At 53.9% G+C, this 23,957-nt stretch overlaps 1 protein-coding gene across 2 annotated transcripts in view; it reads right to left on the bottom strand.

The window, feature by feature from the left end:
- PLS3 (plastin 3) overlaps window positions 1-23,957 on the bottom strand; it is an 81,623-nt gene that overhangs the window by 10,304 nt on the left and 47,362 nt on the right. Inside the window, exons 3-9 of one of the 2 annotated variants that reach the window (XM_064159094.1) lie at window positions 16,849-17,012; window positions 11,612-11,741; window positions 8,487-8,619; window positions 5,296-5,377; window positions 4,512-4,677; window positions 2,192-2,334; window positions 870-896 (exon numbers count right to left, since the gene is read on the bottom strand). In XM_064159094.1, the coding sequence (XP_064015164.1) occupies window positions 870-896; window positions 2,192-2,334; window positions 4,512-4,677; window positions 5,296-5,377; window positions 8,487-8,619; window positions 11,612-11,741; window positions 16,849-17,012 (845 nt within the window). The remainder of the gene's footprint in view (window positions 1-869; window positions 897-2,191; window positions 2,335-4,511; window positions 4,678-5,295; window positions 5,378-8,486; window positions 8,620-11,611; window positions 11,742-16,848; window positions 17,013-23,957) is intronic. The other variant, XM_064159095.1, reaches the window with a different exon arrangement.

Below are 23,957 nucleotides of genomic sequence, written 5' to 3' on the forward strand. Positions count from 1 at the left end.
GGGATCCAGCCAGAGGGACCTGCACAGGCTGCAGAGGTGGGCACAAGCCAAGCTCAGGAGAGTCAACATGACCAAAGGCAAGGTCCTGCATCTGAGTCAAGTCAATGCCAAGCACCAATCCAGGCTGGGCAGTGAGTGGCTGGAGAGCAGCTTTAAGGGGAGGGACTTGGGATTGCTGCTGGAGGAGAAGCTCAAGAGGAGCCAGCAGTGTGCACTTGCAGCCCAGAAAGCCAAGCAGAGCCTGGGCTGCAGCAGCAGAAGTGTGGCCAGCAGGGCCAGGGAGGGGATTCTCCCCCTCTGCTCTGCTCTGCTGAGATCCCACCTGGAGTCCTGCATCCAGCTCTGGAGCCCCTGGGACAAGAGGGCTGTGGAGATGCTGGAGAGTGTCCAGAGCAGGGCCAGGAGGATGCTGAGAGGGCTGCAGCAGCTCTGCTGTGAGCACAGACTGAAAGAGTTGGGGCTGTGCAGGCTGGAGCAGAGGAGGCTCCCAAGTGACCTTCTTGTGGCCTTCCAGCATCTGAAGGGGCCTACAAAAAAGCTGGGGAGGGACTTTTGAGGCTGTCAGGGAGTGGCAGGAGTGGGGGGAATGGAGTAAAGCTGGAGGTGGAGAGAGTGAGGCTGGAGGTGAGGAGGAAGTTGTTGAGCAGGAGAGTGGTGAGAGGCTGGCATGGGTTGCCCAGGGAGGTGGTTGAGGCCCCATGGCTGGAGGTGTTTGAGGCCAGGCTGGCTGAGGCTGTGTGCAGCCTGCTCTAGGGTAGGGTGTCCCTGGGCATGGCAGGGGGGTTGGAACTGGCTGCTCCTTGTGGTCCCTTCCAGCCCTGCCTGATTCTATGATTCATTTTAACAAGTCACTGTGCACAGCTGTGTACCTTGACTGAGTTACCAAAGTCTGTAAGCTTAAAGCAGAGCACAAGGTAGAAATCCAGGCAGCAGGAAAGGAAAGAGAAAGGAAAAGGTTAGACATAGACAAGCTGAAAATAAACTGTTTGAGGCTGTCTCTGCTGCAGGCTCTGGTGTCACAGCCACCTCTCCAATGGCTGAAGGAGGCAGTGACCTCCTGCTGCTCATTCTTATGGCGCCCATGCCAGGTACCCCAAGGCAGCCCTAACCTCTAAAGAAGGCTACAGCCAACAATGCCAATGGCCCCATAAAGACAAAGCTGAAGGTCTTCTCCTGTGCCTATCCATTATCTAGAAGCCCTTCAGGGAGAGAAGGCAGGGACTGGCACAAACCAGGAGGAGCAAAGAGCTACAGTAATTATTTACCAGCTACAGGTCCTTTCAGCCCTCAGCACTAAGGAGGACCTCAGCATGTCCTCACAGCCTGTGGCTTGCACCAGAGAAGCCAACAACATCTCCAGCAAAGCTGCTGAGCAGTTTTTGAAGCTGGAAATTAGAGTGCCCATGTGCATGCATGCACAGACAGAGGCAAGCTCTGGGTTCCCCAGGCACCTCAGTGACCAAGTTCTGAGCCTTCCATCCCAACAGCCACTTAACCCTCAGTTCTCCTTCTCCTCCTCAACATTTCTGGCCAGGTATGTGAAGGGGGCTACAAAAAAGCTGGGGAGGGACTTTTGAGGCTGTGAGGGAGTGCCAGAACTAGGGGGAATGGAGCAAAGCTGGAGGTGGGGAGAGTCAGGCTGGGCTTGAGGAGGAAGTTGTTGAGCAGGAGAGTGGTGAGAGGCTGGAATGGGTTGCCCAGGGAGGTAGTTGAGGCCCCATGGCTGGAGGTGTTTGAGGCCAGGCTGGCTGAGGCTGTGTGCAGCCTGCTCTAGGGTAGGGTGTCCCTGGGCATGGCAGGGGGGTTGGAACTGGCTGCTCCTTGTGGTCCCTTCCAGCCCTGCCTGATTCTATGATTCTGATTCTAAGAGGAGAAGGTGCCCTGCAAGAGCAGAAGTTGTCCTGGTGCAAACAGCCTGGTGTTAGGTAGCTTGGGGGAGGGCAGAGGACAGATTCTATGATTCTATGTGAACAGGGCTCCAAAAATCTGCTGAGCTCAGCATCCAAACACTCCACAATGACCAGAAGTCACCATCCTGCCTTTCTACATTAGTGCTGAGAGAAAAAGGCCAACCCCTCACGTGGTAAAAGGAGCTGCAGATCCCTGCTCTCCCATTTGCAGCCCAGCAATAGGAGAGTTTGTTTCCCCCTGCTTTCCAGAGCCCTGTGTAGGTGAGGAGAGCTCTCAGTACCTTGATATCCGAGCTGAAGTTATTGATTTTGTGCCAGCCTGCGTTCTCCAGGTGAAAGTTGGCCCATCTTAGGAGCAGCTCTTCTGGGGAGAGCTTCATAAGGTCCTCCAGATTTTCACCATCACGAAGTAAGGCAGCCAGTGCTGGGAAAAGAAAGAGAGGAGTGCTTGTGAGGGGAAGGAAGGAGTTTTCCAGAGGCAAACCTGCACTTTACAGCAGTATTGCAGGGGAAGAAGGGGAGAACAACACCAGGCTCTGCAGCCTCAGAAGAGAAGGCTTCAAGGAGACCTTGGAGTGGCCTTGCAGGATCTGAAGGGGGCTACAGGAGGGCTAGGGAGGGACTACTGACAAGGTTTTGTAATGAGAGGATGAGGAGGAATGGGTTTGAAGTGACAGAGGGGATACTGAAACTGGATGTTAGGAAGGAGTTTGCAGTGAGGGTGCTGAGAGACAGGCACAGGTTTCCCAGGGAGGGAGAGAGACTCTGAGACTCTGTCCCCTTCTGTTTCTGGCTGGGTACTGGGGGTGCTGGCAGAGAGTGGCTGAAGATGAGGCAGCAGTGTGCCCAGGTGGGCAGCAGAGCCAATGGCATCCTGGGCTGGCTCAGGAGCAGTGTGGGCAGCAGGACAAGGGAGGTTCTTGTGCCCCTGTGCTCAGCACTGCTCAGGCCACCCCTGGAGTGCTATGTCCAGTTCTGGGCTCCTGCATTGCAGAGAGTTGTTGAGGTGCTGGAAGGTGTTTGGAGAAGGGCAGCAAGGCTGGGGAGGGGCCTGGAGCACAGCCCTGTGAGGAGAGGCTGAGGGAGCTGGGGGTGTGCAGCCTGCAGCAGAGGAGGCTCGGGGCAGAGCTCATTGCTGCCTGCAGCTCCCTGCAGGGAGGCTGTAGCCAGGTGGGGTTGGGCTCTGCTGCCAGGCACCCAGGGACAGAAGAAAGGGACAGAGTCTCAAGCTGTGCCAGGGCAGGTCTAGGCTGGATGTTAGGAGGAAATTGTCAGAGAGAGTGATTGGCATTGGAATGGGCTGCCCAGGGAGGTGGTGGAGTGGCCGTGCCTGGAGGTGTTGAAGCCAAGCCTGGCTGGGGCACTTAGTGCCATGGTCTGGTTGGTTGGGCAGGGCTGGGTGCTAGGTTGGGCTGTCTGAGCTTGGAGCTCTCTTCCAACCTGGCTGATGCTATGATTCTATCACTACAAGTCCTTGTCAAAAGACCCTTCCTGCCTTTCTTGCAGCCTCCCTTCAGCTACTGAAGATTTGTAGCTGTCTATAATCAGCAAGCAGCTTTTGCTCCCCTCCCCAACACCATCTTGCACCTGTGGCTGAAGCACAGCAGGAAATCCTGCCCAGCCAAGGTATCACAAAGCAATATGCTCCTTCACACCACAAAGCTTGGCCAAGGTGTGTCTGGACTTAGAGACTTGTGTTCAGTCAGTTCTCCAAGGCTGACATCACCAAGGCAGCACAACCCAACCCCTGAACCTGGCTGTAGAGCACTCAACTTGGCACAGGCCCTGAGGATGCTGAAGGTGAGCATCCTCCTTTCAGCAGAGAAGGGAAGAGGCAGTGGCAGGCTGTGAATGACAACATTCATAGAGTCTCAGAATGTCAGGGGTTGGAAGGGACCTGGAAAGATCATCTGGTCCAGCCCCCCTGCCAGAGCAGGATCACCCAGAGCAGATCACCCAGGAACACATCCAGATGGTTCTTGAATATCTCCAGAGAGGGAGACTCCACAGCCCCACTGGGCAGCCTCGCCAGGGCTCTGTCACCCTCACAGGGACAAAAATTCTTCCTCAGGTTCACATGGCACCTCCTGTGCCTCAGCTTCCACCCTTCATGCTGTGGAAGTGATCACTCAGAGTTTCATAGACCTTTCACAGGCTCACAGGGTGTCAGGGGTTGGAAGGGACCCAAGGAGATCATCCAGTCCAACCCCCCTGCCAGAGCAGGACCACACAGAGATCACACAGAACACATCCAGACAGGCCTGGAAAGGCTCCAGGGAAGGAGATTCCACAACTTCTCTGGGCAGCCTGTGCCCAGGCAAAGAAGTTCCCCCTTGTGTTGAGCTGGAACCTCCTGTGCTGCAACTTCCATCCATTGCTCCTTGTCTTATCCCACCTATGAGATCAAGCCTAAGCTCACCCACAGCTCACAACCCCACCTCTGCTGCCAAGCCGCTGCCACTAACCCACATCCACACAGCTTTTAACCACCTCCAGGTACAGTGACTGCATCCCCTCCCTGGGCAGCCTGTGCCAGTGCCTGAGAGCCCTCTCTGGGCAGACATTTTTCCTTCCCACTCCCTTCCCTGCCCTTGCATTTACCTTCATTTCTGCTGAGCTCGATGTCGGCGAACAAGCCGATCTTAATGATCTGCCAGAGAAGCCCAAGGACCAGGTGGGGTTTCCCTTCCCTCAAATCCTCTGCACCAATATTGACAACATGACAGCCAATGGCAGATGCAGAATTCAGTGCCAAGTTCAGGTTTTCCTGTGAAGAACACAGCTGGGTGAGACAGGGCCAGGGGAGAGGCTGCTTTGCCTTTCATCTAGCACCAGAGAGCGGAGATTTCTCCTTCGACCTTGCTCCGACAGCAGCGGCTCGGAGGAAAGGCTCCCAAAGTCACTTTCCAGCTGCACTTTCGTACCAGAGCTGTGGTGGCAGCAGGCTTGAATCAATAAGAACTGCACCAGGCACCAGGGTTTAATTTCAGCCTCTGGCATTGAGTTTCAGCCTTAAAGAGTTAGTTGGCATCTAGCGGTGCCGACAAGAATTAAGACTGGAGAAGTAGTAACAGAGGAGCACATCTCACAAACCACCCCGTGGGACTGTGGAAACACTCAGGGAGCCAACCCCATCACCCACAGGGTGCTGCAGAGCATCCCCACAGCTGCACATCAACCACTTCACCCATCTTGCCAGGAAGCAGCTTGCTTTTAGCTTCTGAACTGCCCCCACAGCACCTCCAAGCATGTGCAGCATGGAGCTGCCTTTAATAATTCAATGCAAGTTATAAACCCTGCTCCTTTCCAGGCTTCCACCACAAGCCCTGGAGCCATCCAGGTTGGTTGCATTCATTCTGACTGTGAAACAGCAGCACAGGAATACCTGAATGATGAATGGGGTGAGCTTCTTCTTGTTAATTGCTCTCTCATCAATGGTGTCCGGAACGGAAAGGTTGATCATTTTGCTGGGAGAAAGAAAACAAACAACCAGATAAAGACTTAATCATGATTTGGGCTGCCCAGGGAGGTGGTGGAGTCACCGTCCCTGGAGGTGTTGAAGAAAAGCCTGGATGAGGCACTCAGTGCCATGGTCTGGTTGACTGGATAGGGCTGGGGGACAGGCTGGACTGGATGAGCTTGGAGGTCTCTTCCATCCTGCTTGATTCTATGATTCTATGATTTCATAGAGTCATAGAATCAAACAGGTGGGAAGAGAGCTCCAAGCTCAGACAGCCCAACCTAGCACCCAGCCCTGCCCAACCAACCAGACCATGGCACTAAGTGCCCCAGCCAGGCTTGGCTTCAACACCTCCAGGCACGGCCACTCCACCACCTCCCTGGGCAGCCCATTCCAATGCCAATCACTCTCTCTGACAACAACTTCCTAACAACACCCAGCCTAGACCTGCCCTGGCACAACTTGAGACTCTGTCCCCTTCTGCTGCTGCTGCTTGCCTGGCAGCAGAGCCCAACCCCACCTGGCTACAGCCTCCCTGCAGGCAGCTGCAGACAGCAATGAGCTCTGCCCTGAGCCTCCTCTGCTGCAGGCTGCACACCCCCAGCTCTCTCAGCCTCTCCTCACAGGGCTGTGCTCCAGGCCCCTCCCCAGCCTTGCTGCCCTGCTCTGGACACCTTCCAGCACCTCAACATCTCTCTGCAATGCAGGAGTCCAGAACTGGACACAGCACTCCAGGGGTGGCCTGAGCAGTGCTGAACACAGGGGCAGAAGAACCTCCCTTGTCCTGCTGCCCACACTGCTCCTGAGCCAGCCCAGGATGCCATTGGCCACCAGCTTTGTCACAGAATCATAGAATCAAGCAGGTTGGAAGAGACCTCCAAGCTCATCCAGTCCAATCTATCCCCCAGCCCTATCCTGTCAACCAGACCATGGCACTAAGTGCCTCATCCAGGCTTTTCTTCAACACCTCCAGGGATGGTGACTGCACCACATCCCTGGGCAGCCCATTCCTATCCCACCTCAGCCCAACTCAAAGCACTCTCACAATGCCCACCACAACACATTTCCTTCTGTGGGGGTTTTAGTTTGAAAAATCAAGGTTGTGTAAATCAGGAGTTAATATTTACACCCTCAAGAATGTATTTGTAAACTAATAGCTAAGCCTGAAACCTTAAGCAGGTTCCCAGCCACTGCCCAGCTCAGCTGCTGGAGCATGAGAGGAGCACATGAATCATTCAGAGGACAAGGCAGTGAACTGCTGAAGCCTCTTTGCTCTGCTGCTATCCACTGCAGAGCTGCTCCCTCCTGCTGTAAGGATGCCCTGCTGCAGGGCAAGGAGAAGCTGCTGCAGAGCAGCGCCCACACTTCGAGGGGCTTGGGGGAGGCACAGGAGTGCAGCCAGGTTTGAGCCACCATAAAACACATGGCAAGGGCTTAGGTGATGTTCTCAAGTGCTTCCTACTCTGTGCCTGAAGTGCTGAGTGACTTGGAGCAGAGGGATTGAAAAACAAAGCCCAAACGCCACATGAAGCTCACAAACCAGAGGGTGGGTGGGGGAAAAGAGAGGGACAAGGGGGGCAAGGAGGAAAGAGAGGGAGAAGGGAGGAAAGGAAAAGAGGGAGAAAGGGGGAAAGGGGAAAAGAGGGAGAAGGGGGAAAAGGAAAAGAGGGAGAAGTGGAAAAAGAGAGGGAGAAGGGAGGAAAGTAAAAGAGGGAGAAAGGGGGAAAGGGGAAGGGGGAGAAGGGGGGAAAGAAGAGGGAGAAAGGGGGAAAGTAAAAGAGGGAGAAAGGGGGAAAGTAAAAGAGGGAGAAAGGGGGAAAGTAAAAGAGGGAGAAAGGGGGAAAGTAAAAGAGGGAGAAAGGGGGAAAGTAAAAGAGGGAGAAAGGGGGAAAGGGGAAAAGAGGGGAGAAGGGGGAAAGGAAAAGAGGGAGAAGGGAGGGAAAGAAAAAGGAGAGGGATAAGGGGGTAAGAAAAAAAAGAGGGGGAAGGGGGGAAAGAAAAGAGGGAGAAAGGAGAAGGAGCAGGGGGGAAGGAAAAGAGAGAGAAGGGGGAAAGAAAAAAGAGAGGGAGAAGGGAGGAAAAGAAAAGAGGGAGAAGGGGGAGGAAAAAGTGAGGGAGAAAAGGGGGAAGGAGAAAGGGAAAAGGGGGAAAAAAGGGAAGAGGAAGAAGGAAAGGGAAAGAAGGAAACAAAGGACCAAAATCCAGGGGAAAAAAAGAAACAGGAATCCTACTAAACATCTTTTGAGCTCTGACACTGAAATTCCAGGCCAGTCCCACCTGGCTACAGCCTCCTTGCAGGGAGCTGCAGACAGCAATGAGCTCTGCCCTGAGCCTCCTCTGCTGCAGGCTGCACACCCCCAGCTCCCTCAGCCTCTCCTCACAGGGCTGTGCTCCAGGCCCCTCCCCAGCCTTGCTGCCCTTCTCTCAACACCTTCCAGCACCTCAACAGCTCTCTGCAATGCAGGAGCCCAGAACTGGACACAGCACTCCAGGGGTGGCCTGAGCAGTGCTGAGCACAGGGGCAGAAGAACCTCCCTTGTCCTGCTGCCCACACTGCTCCTGAGCCAGCCCAGGATGCCATTGGCTCTGCTGCCCACCTGGGCACACTGCTGCCTCCTCTGCAGCTCCTCTCTCCCAGCACCCCCAGCTCCCTCTCTGCCTGCCTGCTCTCAGCCACTCTGTCCCCAGCCTGTAGTGCTGCTTGGGGTTGTTGTGGCAAAAGTGTAGAACCCTGCCCTTGGCCTTGTTCAATCTCATCCCTTTGGCCTCTGCCCACCCATCCAGCCTGGCCAGGTCCCTCTGAAGGGCTCTCCTACCCTCCAACAGCTCCACATCTGCTCCTAACTTGGTGCCATCTGCAAAATTCCTGATGCTGGACTCAATCCCCTGCTCCAGATCATCACTAAAGATACTGAACAGGACTGTGCCCAGCACTGATCCCTGGGGCACACCACTGGGCACTAGTGGAGGCTGCACAGGAGCTTTTTTCTGGGTGTATTTATTTGGGGCCAGCACTTTCCCACTGAAACTTCTTTTTTTAAAATTATTATTGGTTTTTAGTTTATTTAATCCTTTGGGAAGGGTTAAAACAGCTTCTGTCAGCTCCAGCAACTTACCACAGCACAATCCCATCTCCCACAGCTTTGAACAGGTCGTCTGTGTTGGGGTTCATGGGAATGACGTGCCTGCAGTCGGGGTCGTTTTCCAGGGCTTTGTTTATCCAGTTGACAAAGGCATATTTTTCTTCCTCTAAGATAACCAATTGCAAAGGGAAAGAAGCTTTTTTTCCCATACCATAGCAAAGGTTTTCCCAAAAGAATTCAGTGTACAAGAGCCCAGGGAATTAACCACTCCCCCCCCCCTGTTTATTACCACACCAGTTGATTAGTTGAAATGGGATCTGACTTTGCTTTCCATTTCCCAGGATATTCCTCTCTTAGAATGGTTTTAGGTTGGAAGAGACCTCAAAGATCATCTAGTTCTTACTCAACAGCTTTATCACAGTCAAGTTCACAGAGTCACAAATTGCATCAGGTTGGAAGGGACCCTCAAAGGTCATCTCGGCAGCAGGGACACCTCCAATTGGATCAGGCTGCACCAGAACGCATTGAGTCTGATCTATGCCTTCAGGGATGGGGCCTCAAGCACAGCCTTGGGCAGCCTAAGCTAGTGTCTCCCCACCCCTCACTGTGCAGAACTTCCTCCTGATGGCCAATCTAACTCTGCTCTCCTTCACTTTCAAACCATTGCCTTTGTTGTCCAACCTAACTCCGCTCTGCTTCACTTTCAAACCATTGCCTTTGTTATCCAACCTAACTCTGCTCTGCTTCACTTTCAAACCATTGCCTTTGTTATCCAACCTAACTCTGCTCTGCTTCACTTTCAAACCACTGCCTTTGTTATCCAACCTAACTCTGCTCTGCTTCACTTTCAAACCATTGCCTTTGTTATCCAACCTAACTCTGCTCTCCTTCACTTTCAAACCATTGCCTTTGTTATCCAACCTAACTCTGCTCTGCTTCACTTTCAAACCATTGCCTTTGTTATCCAACCTAACTCTGCTCTGCTTCACTTTCAAACCATTGCCTTTGTTATCCAACCTAACTCTGCTCTGCTTCACTTTCAAACCACTGCCTTTGTTATCCAACCTAACTCTGCTCTGCTTCACTTTCAAACCATTGCCTTTGTTATCCAACCTAACTCTGCTCTCCTTCACTTTCAAACCATTGCCTTTGTTATCCAACCTAACTCTGCTCTGCTTCACTTTCAAACCATTGCCTTTGTTATCCAACCTAATTCTGCCCTGCTTCACTTTCAAACCATTGCCTTTGTTATCCAACCTAACTCTGCTCTCCTTCACTTTCAAACCATTGCCTTTGTTATCCAACCTAACTCTGCTCTGCTTCACTTTCAAACCATTGCCTTTGTTATCCAACCTAACTCTGCTGTCCTTCACTTTCAAACCATTGCCTTTGTGATCCAACCTAACTCTGCCCTGCTTCACTTTCAAACCATTGCCTTTGTTATCCAACCTAACTCTGCCCTGCTTCACTTTCAAACCATTGCCTTTGTTATCCAACCTAACTCTGCTCTGCTCCACTTTCAAACCATTGCCTTTGTTATCTAACCTAACTCTGCTCTCCTTCACTTTCAAACCATTGCCTTTGTTATCCAACCTAACTCTGCTCTGCTTCACTTTCAAACCATTGCCTTTGTTATCCAACCTAACTCTGCTCTGCTTCACTTTCAAACCACTGCCTTTGTTATCCAACCTAACTCTGCTCTGCTTCACTTTCAAACCATTGCCTTTGTTATCCAACCTAACTCTGCTGTCCTTCACTTTCAAACCATTGCCTTTGTTATCCAACCTAACTCTGCTCTGCTTCACTTTCAAACCATTGCCTTTGTTATCCAACCTAACTCTGCTCTCCTTCACTTTCAAACCATTGCCTTTGTTATCCAACCTAACTCTGCTGTCCTTCACTTTCAAACCATTGCCTTTGTGATCCAACCTAACTCTGCCCTGCTTCACTTTCAAACCATTGCCTTTGTTATCCAACCTAACTCTGCTCTGCTTCACTTTCAAACCATTGCCTTTGTTATCCAACCTAACTCTGCCCTGCTTCACTTTCAAACCATTGCCTTTGTTATTCAACCTAACTCTGCTCTGCTTCACTTTCAAACCATTGCCTTTGTTATCCAACCTAACTCTGCTCTGTTTCACTTTCAAACCATTGCCTTTGTGATCCAACCTAACTCTGCTCTGTTTCACTTTCAAACCATTGCCCTCATCCTGTTACCACAGAATCACAGAATTGTCATGGTTGGAAGGGACCTCAAATCTCATCCAGTTCCAACCCCTCTGCAATAGGCAGCAACACCTCACACTAGACCAGGTTCTTTGGCACAGTCCCTCCCCAGCCCTTCTGCAGATTTCCTTCAAACATTGAACACCTCCAGGGAGAGAGCAACCACAACCTCCTTGGACAACCTGTGCCAGTGTCCCTCCATCCTCACTCAAATAATTCCTTCCTAATCTCCACTCTCAATCTCCCCTCTGCCACCTCAAAGCCATTGTCCCTCATCCTGGCACTCCCCTCCCCAGGTACTGGAAGGACAAGGAGCAATGGATGGAAGCTGCAGCACAGGAGGTTCCAGCTCAACACAAGGGGAAACTTCTTCATTGTAAGGGTCCCAGAGCCCTGGCACAGGCTGCCCAGAGAGGTTGTGGAGTCTCCTTCTCTGGAGCCTTTCAAGGCCTGTCTGGATGTGTTCCTCTGTGATCTGTGCTAGATTGTGTTGTTGGACTCAATGATCTCTTTGGGTCCCTTCCAACCCCTAACGTCCTGTGAGCCTGTGGAAGGCTGCTCCAAGGTCTCCCTGCAGCCTTCTCTTCTTCAGGCTGAACAGCTCTTTCATCTTCTTTCACTGCCTCTCATCCTACCATCACAGGCCCTTTTAAACAGCCTATCTCCAGCCTTCCTGTAGGTCCCCTTTGGATGGTGAAATGTAGTTCTGAGGCCCCTTGTGACACAAGAACTCCCCCAGCAAGCCCAACTGCCAGAACAAGTACCCATTTCATTTGCGTGCTGCCCACCTCTCATTACCCTCTCACTCTGCTCTCACCAAGACCTGAGACCTTCCAGCTACCAGAGAAAACCTGGCAGGGCAGTAGAGGTCTACTAGTTTGGAGATATGGACTCATCTTGCCCAAGAGAGGAGCAGGAAGGTCGAGTGGTACCTGAGTAGGAGTGCTGCGTGCCCTCGCTGGAGAGCTCGGAGGTGCCCCCGATGGCACAGATGCCCTCCTTCCTGTTGATGGCCTTTCGGAAGGTCTTAGCAATGTCACTGCTCTTCACCTCCTGGAAAATCTGCAATGCAGAGTGCTCTGTTAGGTAAGGAACACCTGACTTCACAGCGTGGAAGCACCACAGAAGAGGCCATTTCTTCTCGGCTTCACAGCAAGCTCAGTAGCAAACAACCATCAGCAAAGCTGGGGGGCACCGCGAGGGTGGAGCAGGATTAGATGCAATGTGGGCAGAGGGCACTCATCCCACTGCCTTGGACCTACTGCAGGTGCCTGCTGAAACCAGAAGCATCAGGCACAAAGGACCTCACAGGCAGTTACCTTGTGAAGGAGGTGCCAAAAGACCAGGAGATCGAAACGTGAGCCCTGTGCGGTCAGAGCGGGTGACTCATGCAGCAGGTTCTGCAGGAGCCCAGCTGACAAAGCTGCTGGGCATGAACCTCCCTGTGTGAGCCACACACTCCTGTGACTGTGACTTGAGTTCACACCCAAGGCTGTGGCCACATGCCCAAGAAGAAGGCAACAGTGGACTCTGCAACAACACACAAGAAACAGTGATCCAGGAGAAGGGTGTCCCCCTCCCCTAAAAGCAGGCTTGGGCTAACTGACTAAACACCCTCAGCCCTGAGGGCAGAGGAGATGCTCTCAGTGCAGATGATACTGAACAGGTTGTATTTGGTTCTTAGTGGCCCTGGGGTCCTACAGAGCTGGGCAGCTGTGAGAAAAAAAATACCTGCAGTGGCTCGAAAGCCTTCTGTAGCCCATGGAAGGCATTGGGTTGGAAGGGACCCAAAAAGGTCGTCTTGTCCAACCCCCCTGCAGTGTGCAGGGAGAGAGGATGATAGAATTGTTTTGGTTGGAAGAGACCCCTGAGATCATCCAGTCCAGTCATCAACCCAACACCACCATGGCCACCAAACCATGTCCCACATTGCCATGGTTACAGGTTTCTTGAGCACCTCCAGGGAAGGGGACTCCACCACCTCCCTGCGCAGCCTGTGCCAATCCTGCACCACTCTCAGACACTTGTCCTCATCTCCAACCTCACCCTTCCCTGGCACAATTTCAGGCCAGTTCTTCTTGCCCTTATCTTAGGGAGCAGAGCTCAACCCCCACCACACTGCAGCCTCCTCTCAGGGAGCTGTAGAGAGCAGTGAGCTCTGCCCTCAGCCTCCTCCACACTAAACCCCACCCCAGCTCCCTCAGATGCTCCTCCCCAGCCCTGCTCTCCAGACCCTTCCCCAGCTTTATTGCCCTTCTCTGGACATGCTCCAGCCCCTCAACGTCCTCCTTGGAGTGAGGACCCCAAAACTGAACACAGTATGTGAGGTGTGGCCTCACCAGTGCTGTGTCCAGAGGCATACCTCCAACTGGATCGGAGTGCTCACAGCCCCATCGAGTCTGAGCTGGAATGGCTGCAGGGATGGGGCCTCAAGCACAGCCCTGGGCAGCCTGTATCAGTGTCTCCCCACCCTCACTGTGCACATCTTCCTCCTGATGCCCAACCTAACTCTACCTTGCTCTACTGTCAAGCCATTGCCTTCATCCTATCCCCACAGGCACTTCTGAGCAGTCCTTCCCCAGCCTGCCTGCAGGTCCCCTTCAGGTATCAAAATGAAGTCCTAAGGTCTCCCCAGAGCCTTCTCTGCTCCAGTCTAAGGGGAAAATAAACCCAAATCTTCCCACCAACCTTAAGCAAATTTATTTTCCCCTGGGCTGCAAACACAACTCCAATGTCCTCCTTTGTACTAAGACCCCAGCAGAAGTTGTCAGGCTTAGGAAACAGCAACAGCTCTGCCTCTAAAAATCCTAACCTGTGCTCCTACTGCACAGCTTAGCTGCCTCCAGAGCACTTCATCTTCACGAGATCATTGCTACCACCCAGAGGTGACACAAGAGGTTGATTTCCTCCTTCCTAATGCAAACTTAGAGCCATGGCCCAGCTCAAACCAACTGCTGAAACATGCACCCAGCATGCAAGTGTGGACAAGCTGCAAACAAGCTCCAACTTACTCTTTGACTCTGAACTCACAAAGTTCAGAGGGTCTGAGAACAATTAAGGAGCAGAAGGTGAAGAGAAAATGAAGAGGTAACCAAGAAAACCAGCTGAGAGGAAAACAGCTCCCTCAGGGCACTGCATGGGAGGTTGTGGCTCTTTCAGTACCATCAGAGCAAGGGAAGGATGAAGGGATGGAGATGGAACCAGTACCTCCAGGGGAATGTTGTGCTTCTGTGAAAATAAATTGAATGAAACACCTTCCTCACCTGTTTCTAGAGAAAAAGGCTGAAGGTTAAATCTGTTCTACCTCCTTCCATCCTTTTAAGACAACAAACAGGTCTGATTTTGCCTAGCTCAGCATCTAGCACTTAGAATGGCTCGGGTTGGAAGGGGCCTTGGGTTGCTGCTTTCAGCTTGTCCAGCCAAACAGCAGCAGAGAATCTCCTTCTCCTTCTCCTCCTCCTCCTCCTCCCCACCAACAACTCTCTGATTTTTGTTTCTTTTAGTGGGAACAGGAAGCAGAAAGTTCTGAGCTAAGCAAACTCTTTCTTCTGTCATTAATAAGAAACTCGTTTGCCTTGAATGGTTTACATCAAATACATTTTGGGTTGCTGCTCTCAGCTCCTTCAGCCAAACAGCAGCACAGAATGGCTTAGGCTGGAAGGGACCTCGGAGATCATCTGCTCCAACCCCCTGCCCTGGGCAGGGACACCTCTCAACTAGCCCAGGCTGCTCAAGGTCTCATCCAGCCTGGCCTTGAACACCTCCAGGGAGGGGAAATCCACAACCTCCCTGGGCAAGCCACTCCAGAGTCTCAGCACCCTCGTACTGAAGAGCTTCCCCCTCAGCTCCAGTCTAACCCTGCTCTGCCTCAGCTTCAAGCCATTCCCCTTGGCCTGTCTCTAGGCATCCTCAGGGAATGTCTCTCTGCAGCCTTCCTGCAGGATCCCTTCAGGCACTGGCAGCAGCTCTGAGGTCCCCCTGGAGCCTTCTCTTCCCCAGGCTGCACCCCTCCAGCTCCCTCAGCCTGTGCTCACAGCAGAGCTGCTCCAGCCCTGGCAGCATCTTTGTGCCCTCCTCTCCAGCAGCTGCGTCCTGCTTCTGCTGGGGACAGCAGCCCTGGAGGCAGGGTTGGAGGTGAGGTCTGAGCAGAGCAGAGCCCAGGGGCAGAATCCCCTCTCTTGCCCTGCTGCCCACACTGCTCTGGCTGCAGCCAGCACTCAGCTGCCTGCTGGGCTGCGTGAGGGCACTGCTGGCTGCTGGGCAGCTGCTCAGCACCCAACACCCTCAAGGCTTTTTCTGCAGGGCTGCTCTCAACCCACTCTGCACCCAGCCTGGATCTGTGCCTGGGGCTGGCCTGATCCAGCTGCAGGACCTTGCCCTATGATGTGCTGAACCTCATGCAGTTGGCACTGGCTCACTTCTCAAGCCTGTCAAAGTCCTTTTGAATGCTATCCCTGCCCTCCAGTGAGCCCAGCTCAGCACACAGCTTGGTTATCTCCAACTGCCACTTGAAAGGCCCTTTCCAATCATCAGCAAACACTTAGTTAAGTCCCATTAAAGTGAGGAAGGAAATCATGGGAAAATAACAACGTGCCTTGGAAAACAGGAACAGCTTCCAGTTGTCACTGGAAGTCTTTTCCTTCCAGTTGTCACCTCATGTGCAAATGGCCTTTCAGCTTCCCAGGAAGTTTTCCTTCAGGAAAAACATACTTCCCCTCTGGCCAAATCTAAAGGACTGGTCTTATGCAGAGACCTGCCCAAGGAACTGATTTTTTGGTGGTTAAGTCTTCAAAAGTGATTAGTCTGGAGGATAACTAGGCTGAGGCTTACAACTCCAGAGTGCCAGCTTGGAAGGGACCCCAGGGATCATCTGGCACAAGCTTTCTAGGTGCTAGTTGAGTCTAAATGGGCTGGCCCAGCACCCTGCAAGCTCAGCATTAAAACTGCCCAGTGCAGGAACCTCTCCTGGTCTAGATTGGCCTCCTGCACTCCTAGGGGCAGTTTTCATGAGGCTGCTCCAGCAAAGCCTCCCAGAACATCAGCAGGAAACAATCTCTCAGGGGCTGAGGACTCAGTTGTGCTGCTTGCTCCATTTTCCATGGTAAGAAACTCCTCCAGTTTGGAATCTAAGCCTTGCTGGCCTGTCCTCTGGCCTCTCTAAGAGCCTGCCAGCACAGCCAGGTTCTGAGGCTCCTTTTGGCTTGGCTGATTTAGTCCCAGACCCCCAGCCTGAGGCAGAGCAGCTGTTCAGGCAGAGCAATGGGGGAATAAAAATCCAGTGGGACAGAGATGACACAGAACTGCAGGCTGCCAGGAGGGAAGGGACCCCAAGGGTCATCTGCTCCAAGCTTTCCAGGTGACAATGCAGTGGCAGGGAGCTGCCCCAGCACCCTGGCAAGCTGAGCCTTCAGCTGCCCAGTGAAGGGCACTCCACTGCTTCCCCTGGGAGACGATTCCAGGCTCTGCCTGTTCTCATGGCAAACATTTCCCTCTGGAGCCCAGTGGGAATCTCCCCAGCAGTAACTTGCCCCCAGCACCCCTTGTCTGCTCCATGGCACTCCTTGGAATCATAGTTTTGCCATTTTCCAGCTCATCTTTTTTCCCTGGCACTTAAATTAAATGAACAGGTCCCTGACTCCATGTCGAGCAGGGAGCTACCTTTACCCATTAGTCATCAACTGAATGTCATGGGGAGTAGCTTATTTTAATCTCTCCACTGAAACCAGAGGGAGTGAATGAAAAGTGGGCTGGCTGCTCAGAAACTGAGACCTGATCTGTCCCAGCAGAGCAATAAAAGTTGTGATTTAAACATAAGCAGCAATATTAATTGCAAACTTAAACCCAGTCCCACGAGTATTCAGAAGCTGGAATAAAACCCCTTTAACTCTCATGATTTAATTGAAGTCAGAGAATCATAGAATCAAGCAGGCTGGAAGAGAGCTCCAAGCTCAGCCAGCCCAACCTAGCACCCAGCCCTATCCAACCAACCAGACCATGGCACTAAGTGCCCCAGCCAGGCTTGGCTTCAACACCTCCAGGCACAGCCACTCCACCACCTCCCTGGGCAGCCCATTCCAATGCCAATCACTCTCTCTGCCAACAACTTCCTTCTCTTCTACTCCCTTCCAAGCTTTGCCCAGGCAGCTGGAAATTCAGAAACACCACTTACGTAGACAAACTCTTCAAAACTGATCTTCCCATCCTTGTTCTTGTCACCATCAATCATGAGCTTCTGGATGATCTCCCTCACTTTGTAGCCAGGGAGAGGAAGGTTGGCTTCCTTGAAGAGCTCATGCAACTCATAGTCACAGATGAACCCATTGCTGTTGAGGTCTGGGGAAGAGAAAGGACAGGAGGTGGGTTCAGGAACATGCCAGTACCCTTATGACAGCAGCCCCAGAAAGTAGGGCAGAGGCATAGCCCCCAGGCTCAGAAGTGCTTTGTGAAGATCAACCTGTGTGCCAGGGGTGCCTGAAACCCCTGTGCCAGGGACATCTGCAACCCTTGTGCCAGGGGTGCCTGAAACCCCTGTGCCAGGGATGTCTGCAACCTGTGTGCCAGGGGTGCCTGAAACCCCTGTGCCAGGTACATCTGCAACCTGTGTGCCAGGGGTGCCTGAAACCCCTGTGCCAGGTACATCTGCAACCTGTGTGCCAGGGGTGCCTGAAACCCCTGTGCCAGGGACATCTGCAACCTGTGTGCCAGGGGTGCCTGAAACCCCTGTGCCAGGGACATCTGCAACCTGTGTGCCAGGGGTGCCTGAAACCCCTGTGCCAGGGACATCTGCAACCTGTGTGCCAGGGGTGCCTGAAACCCCTGTGCCAGGGACATCTGCAACCTGTGTGCCAGGGGTGCCTGAAACCCCTGTGCCAGGGACGTCTGCAACCTGTGTGCCAAGGGTGCCTGAAACCCCTGTGCCAGGGACGTCTGCAACCTGTGTGCCAGGGGTGCCTGAAACCCCTGTGCCAGGGACGTCTGCAACCTGTGTGCCAGGGGTGCCTGAAACCCCTGTGCCAGGGACGTCTGCAACCTGTGTGCCAGGGGTGCCTGAAACCCCTGTGCCAGGGACGTCTGCAACCTGTGTGCCAAGGGTGCCTGAAACCCCTGTGCCAGGGACGTCTGCAACCTGTGTGCCAGGGGTGCCTGAAACCCCTGTGCCAGGGACGTCTGCAACCTGTGTGCCAGGGGTGCCTGAAACCCCTGTGCCAGGGACGTCTGCAACCTGTGTGCCAGGGGTGCCTGAAACCCCTGTGCCAGGGACGTCTGCAACCTGTGTGCCAAGGGTGCCTGAAACCCCTGTGCCAGGGACATCTGCATCCTGTGTGCCAGGGGTGCCTGAAACCCCTGTGCCAGGGACATCTGCAACCTGTGTGCCAGGGGTGCCTGAAACCCCTGTGCCAGGGACATCTGCAACCTGTGTGCCAGGGGTGCCTGAAACCCCTGTGCCAGGGACGTCTGCAACCTGTGTGCCAAGGGTGCCTGAAACCCCTGTGCCAGGGACGTCTGCAACCTGTGTGCCAGGGGTGCCTGAAACCCCTGTGCCAGGGACGTCTGCAACCTGTGTGCCAGGGGTGCCTGAAACCCCTGTGCCAGGGACGTCTGCAACCTGTGTGCCAGGGGTGCCTGAAACCCCTGTGCCAGGGACGTCTGCAACCTGTGTGCCAAGGGTGCCTGAAACCCCTGTGCCAGGGACGTCTGCATCCTGTGTGCCAGGGGTGCCTGAAACCCCTGTGCCAGGGACATCTGCAACCTGTGTGCCAGGGGTGCCTGAAACCCCTGTGCCAGGGACATCTGCAACCTGTGTGCCAGGGGTGCCTGAAACCCCTGTGCCAGGGACATCTGCAACCTGTGTGCCAGGGGTGCCTGAAACCCCTGTGCCAGGGACATCTGCAACCTGTGTGCCAAGGGTGCCTGAAACCCCTGTGCCAGGGACATCTGCAACCTGTGTGCCAGGGGTGCCTGAAACCCCTGTGCCAGGGACATCTGCAACCTGTGTGCCAGGGGTGCCTGAAACCCCTGTGCCAGGGATGTCTGCAACCTGTGTGCCAGGGGTGCCCACAACCTGTTTGCCAGGGATGTCTGCAACCTGTGTGCCAGGAGTGCCTGCAAGCTTGTTAGTCGAAGGAGGTTCTCCTCTGCCTCTGCTCTGCCCTGCTGAGACCTCATCTTGAGCACTGCATTCAGGTTTGGGCTCCCCAGTTGAAGAGGGACAGGGATCTGCTGGAGAGGGTCCAGCAGAGGGCTAGGAGGATGATGAGGGGACTGGAGGGCACTGTCTGATGAGCAGAGGCTGAGGGACCTGGGGCTGCTTAATCTGGAGAAGACTGAGAGGGGATTTGATTAATGTTTCTAAGTATCTGAGGGCTGCCAGGAGGAGGGGACAGGCTCTGCTCACTGCTCCCTGGGATAGGACAAGCAGCAATGGATGGAAGCTGCAGCACAGGAGGTTCCAGCTCAACACAAGGGGGAACTTCTAGATTGGAAAGGTCCCAGAGCACTGGCACAGGCTGCCCAGAGAGGTTGTGGAGTCTCCTTCCCTTGAGCCTTCCAAGGCCTGTCTGGATGTGTTGCTGTGTGCTCTGAGCTAGATTGTGTGGTGCTGCTCTGGCAGGGAGGCTGGACTGGATGATCTCCTTGGGTCCCTTCCAACCCCTGACATCCTGTGAGCCTGTGACCTTCCTCCTAATATCAAGGCTGTCCCTTGCTGGATATATATATATATATGGCACCTTGCTGGATGTCCTGCACCAGGGCCAGCCTCCAGACAAGAGGTGGCCTGAACGCCCTGCCCCAGAACGCCTGCAGTGGTGCCCAAGAGCTGCAGAGGCTGTCGGAACAGAAGCTGTCCCGAACGAAATCCCTCGGCGCGCATCCTGGAGTTACTAATGGAAGAAAGTGAGGATGGATTTAACAGCCCAGCTCCAGCTTGGATCCATTATAATCTGCCTGGTGGAAAGGAAAAGTACAGCACATCAGAAGTTTCCTATTTCTACTGAAAGATGCATGCCTGGCAGGGTAGCAAAGCGGGGCAAGGTCACAGCAGCGATGTGCTGCACCATCTTCTGCCCATCTGCTGGTGCTGCAGCAACAAAACCCCAAGGCTGCTTCCAGTCCTGGCTCAGCTTCCTCCCGACAAGTCCTTAAAATAGCTGAAATAACAGGATGTGAGGGGAAAGTAACCCACACGTTGCCTTTTAAGGAGAAAGGCTGAGCAGGACACGCTCCAGCAGCATCACAGAGGCCCAGAGGGGTCAGAGCATTGTTCCCCACCTTGAAGAAGAAGAAGAAGAAGCTTATCTCTGCTGTTGGAGCAGGGAGAAGGCAAACAAACAGAGCAAGCCTGCAGATTCTGCTCTGCCATGCCTCCCTGCCCAGGGCCACTCTTTGGTCATGTCCACACACCCCTGTCCTGCACAGTGGACTCAGAAATCTGCTGACATCTCAGAGAGCCACAGAACCATTTGGGCTGGAAGGGACCTCAAAGATCATCCAGTTCCAAACCCCTGCCGTGGGCAGGGACACCTCCTACCAGCACAGGTTGCTTCAGGTCTCATTCAACCTGGCCTCTAGCACCTCCAGGGAGGGGGCAGCCACAACCTCCCTGGGCAACCTGTGCCAGTCTCTCCCCACCCTCACTCTCAACAATTTCTTCCTCATTGCCACACTTACTCTCCCCTCTCCCAGCTCAAAGACATTGTCCCTTATCCTGGCACTCCCAGTCCTTGGCAAAAGTCCCTCCCCAGCTCTCCTGCAGCCCCTTTAGGTACTGAAATGCAGCTCTAAGGTCTTCTCAGTGCCTTCTCTTCTCCAGGCTGAACTCCCCCAGCCTGTCCCCATAGGGGAGGTTCTCCAGCCCTCTGATCATCTTCATGGCCACCACTGGACCTGCTCCAGAGATTCAATGTTGCCCTCCTGCTGAGGAGACCAGAACAACTTGCTCTTCTCCCACTAGCCTGCAGGTTGTTCAAGGCCTAGATGGTTCTCAGGACCCACTTAAAGGCACTTTTCCCCCACTGCTGTTGGCCACTTGGATCATTTCCAATACAAACACCTGGCCATAGGATGCTGGAAGCTGCTTATCTGCACTGTAGCTGACTTCAGTGCTAACTTCAGACCATGGCTGCTCACAGAATTACAGTCACACCATGGAGTGGGTTGGAAGAGACCCCTTGAAGATCATCTAGTCCATTACCCCTGCTAGAGCAGGAGAACCTGGAGCAAATCACCCAGGAACATAATCCAGGTAGGTTTTGAATGCCTCCAGAGATGGAGACCTCACTACCTCTCTGGGCAGGTTATCTTCAAGTGTCAGGGAGGGCCAATGGGAGTCTAGTCTGGGTGATTTTCTTAACTAGCCAGGTGGGGTTGGGCTCTGCTGCCAGGCAAGCAGCAACAGAAGAAGGGGACACAGCCTCAAGTTGTGCCAGGGCAGGTCTAGGCTGGATGCAAGGAGGAAGTTGTTGTCAGAGAGAGTGATTGGCATTGGAATGGGCTGCCCAGGGAGGTGGTGGAGTGGCTGTGGCTGGAGGTGTTGAAGCCAAGCCTGGCTGGGGCACTTAGTGCCATGGTCTGGTTGGTTGGGCAGGGCTGGGTGCTAGGTTGGGCTGGGTGATCTTGGAGCTCTCTTCCAGCCTGCTTGATTCTCTGATTCTAAGTGTGGGGGGACAGGTAACACCCCAACCATCACAAGAGCACACAGCACCATACAGAATCACAGAATTGTCAAGGCTGGAAGGGACCTCAAGGATCATCCAGTTCCAACCCCCTGCCATGGGCAGGGACACCTCACACTACATCACATTGCCCAGAGCCACATCCAGCCTGGCCTTAAAAACATCCAGGGATGAGGCTTCCACCACCTGCCCTGGCAACCTGAGCCAGTGTCTCAGCATCTTCACAGTGAAGAACTTTTTCCTAGGCCTGGGGGTCAGGAGGGGGGGACAGGCTCTGCTCTCTGCTCCCTGGGATAGGACAAGCAGCAATGGATGGAAGCTGCAGCACAGGAGGTTCCAGCTCAACACAAGGGGGAACTTCTTTCCTGTAAGGGTCCCAGAGCACTGGCACAGGCTGCCCAGAGAGGTTGTGGAGTCTCCTTCCCTGGAGCCTTTCCAGGCCTGTCTGGACGTGTTCCTGTGTGCCCTGAGCTAGATTGTGTGGTGCTGCTCTGGCAGGGGCTCGTTGATCTCTGTGGCATCCTGTGAGCCTGTGCACTGCAGCTGGAAGGAGTCCCAGCAGGGTGCACTGCTCAATGCCAATCAGCTGCCTTGCAAATTCCTGCTCTCTGCAGGTTGCAAACCGAACTTGCTCTGAGTGTTTTCTGAGCCACCTTGCTCAGCCCACACCGATGCAAGGCACCGACCAGCCTGTGTTTGCAGCCAGTGCTCCAGCAGAGCTGTGCAGTGGAGAAAGCAAAACGCTGCCTCTCAACACTTGTGCAACTCATTGCTGGCCTGTGCCAGTCCTGGGTGTGGTGCCTCAGCTGCATGCACTGACCTCAGCCCACACTGCTCACGGCCACCTCCCGGCCCACCCCTCGCTGGCTTTTCTCTGATCCTCCTGTAAGCCACAGCAAGAAAATAAATCAGCAGAAAACTATTTTCTCCATGATGTCACTTTCCTGCCCCTCTCTGACTTCCTGAAGCAGCCTGCCAGGAGACTTCTGCAATGCCAGGGCAAGGGCACCTGCTAAAGAACCCCAGGGATCAGGATAGGTTGGGGATTGAGCTGTTGGAAGGCAGTGAAGGGGAAAAGGACCTGGAGGTCCTAGTGGATGGGAGGCTGACCATGAGGCAGCAACGTGCACTTGTGGCCAGGAGGGCCAATGCCTTTCTGGGATGTATTAAAAGGGCTGCAATGAGCAGGTAGAGAGAGGTTCTCCTGCCCTTCTGCTCTGCCCTGCTGAGACTGCATCTGGAGGACTGTGTCCAGTTCTGGGCCACTCACTTCAAGAGGGACACAGAACTGCTTGAGAGAGTCCAGCACAGAGCCACAGAGATGATGAAGGGAATGGAACAGCTCTGTTATGAGGAACAGAATAGAATAGAATAGAATTAAGCAGGTTGGAAGAGAGCTCCAAGCTCAGCCAGTCCAACCCAGCACCCAGCCCTGGCCAACCAACCAGACCATGGCACTAAGTGCCCCAGCCAGGCTTGGCTTCAACACCTCCAGCCACGGCCACTCCACTACCTCCCTGGGCAGCCCATTCCAATGCCAATCACTCTCTCTGGCAAGAACTCTCAGAAGAGCCTGAGGGAGCTGGGGCTTGGAGCTTGGAGAAGAGAAGACTGAAATTTGACCTCGTCAATGGTTATAAAGATGTGCAGAGTGAATGCCAGGAGGCTGCAGCCAGACTCTGCTGGGTGATGCCCAGTACCAGGAAAAGTGGCAATGGTGGAAGCTGAGGCATAGGAAGTGCCATGGAAATGTGAGGAGGAATTGTTTCCCTGTGAGGGTGACAGAGCCCTGGAACAGGCTGCCCAGAGGGGCTGTGGAGTCTCCCTCTCTGGAGATATTCAAAACCTGCTTGGCTGTGCTCCTGTGTGACCTGCTCTAGGTGCCCCTGCTCTGGCAGGGGTTGGACTGGCTGAGCTTTGGAGGTCCCTTCCAGCCCCTGGCATTCTGTGATGCTGTGAAGGGCAAAAGCTGGAAGGCAATCAGAGTAGCTGGGGCTGTGCCATCCCTCCAGCATCACTGGGAGGTGATGTGGGAGAGAGGTGAGAAGCAGCAAAGAAAGAGCCACCAGAGGGCAACGCACATGCAGTGCTGCAGCCCCAAGGCGCTGGGTTGTGACCGCAAGCTGCTCCCTAACGCCCAGCTACACAGGCGCAATGCCTCAGCTGCACCTGCCCAAACCAGAAAGGCAGCAGCTCCATTTACCATCTGCATGGCTCAGCCACCCTGCCCAAACCACCATCACCCAAACCAAGCATTCTGCAAGCCCTGAAGTGCTGCCTGGGCTGAAGGAATGCGATAGAATCGCAGGATGGTTTAGGTTGGAAGGGACCTCAAAGCTCAGCCACTTCCAACCTCCTGCCATGGGCAGGGACACCTCCCACTAGAACAGGTTGCTCAAGGCCTCATCCGACCTGGTCCTGAACACCTCCAGGGAGGTTGTGGAGCACAGAAGCACCCAATGTGATCAAAGATCACATTGGGTGCTTCTGTGCTCCACAACCTCCCTGGGAAACCTGTGTCAGTGTCTCACCACCTCCAACCTGTGCCAGTGTCTCACCACCCTCAACCTGTGCCAGTGTCTCACCACCCTCACTGCAAACAACT

The sequence above is a fragment of the Pogoniulus pusillus genome, chromosome 19, assembly GCF_015220805.1.
Source record: "Pogoniulus pusillus isolate bPogPus1 chromosome 19, bPogPus1.pri, whole genome shotgun sequence".
Lineage (NCBI taxonomy): Eukaryota > Metazoa > Chordata > Aves > Piciformes > Lybiidae > Pogoniulus > Pogoniulus pusillus.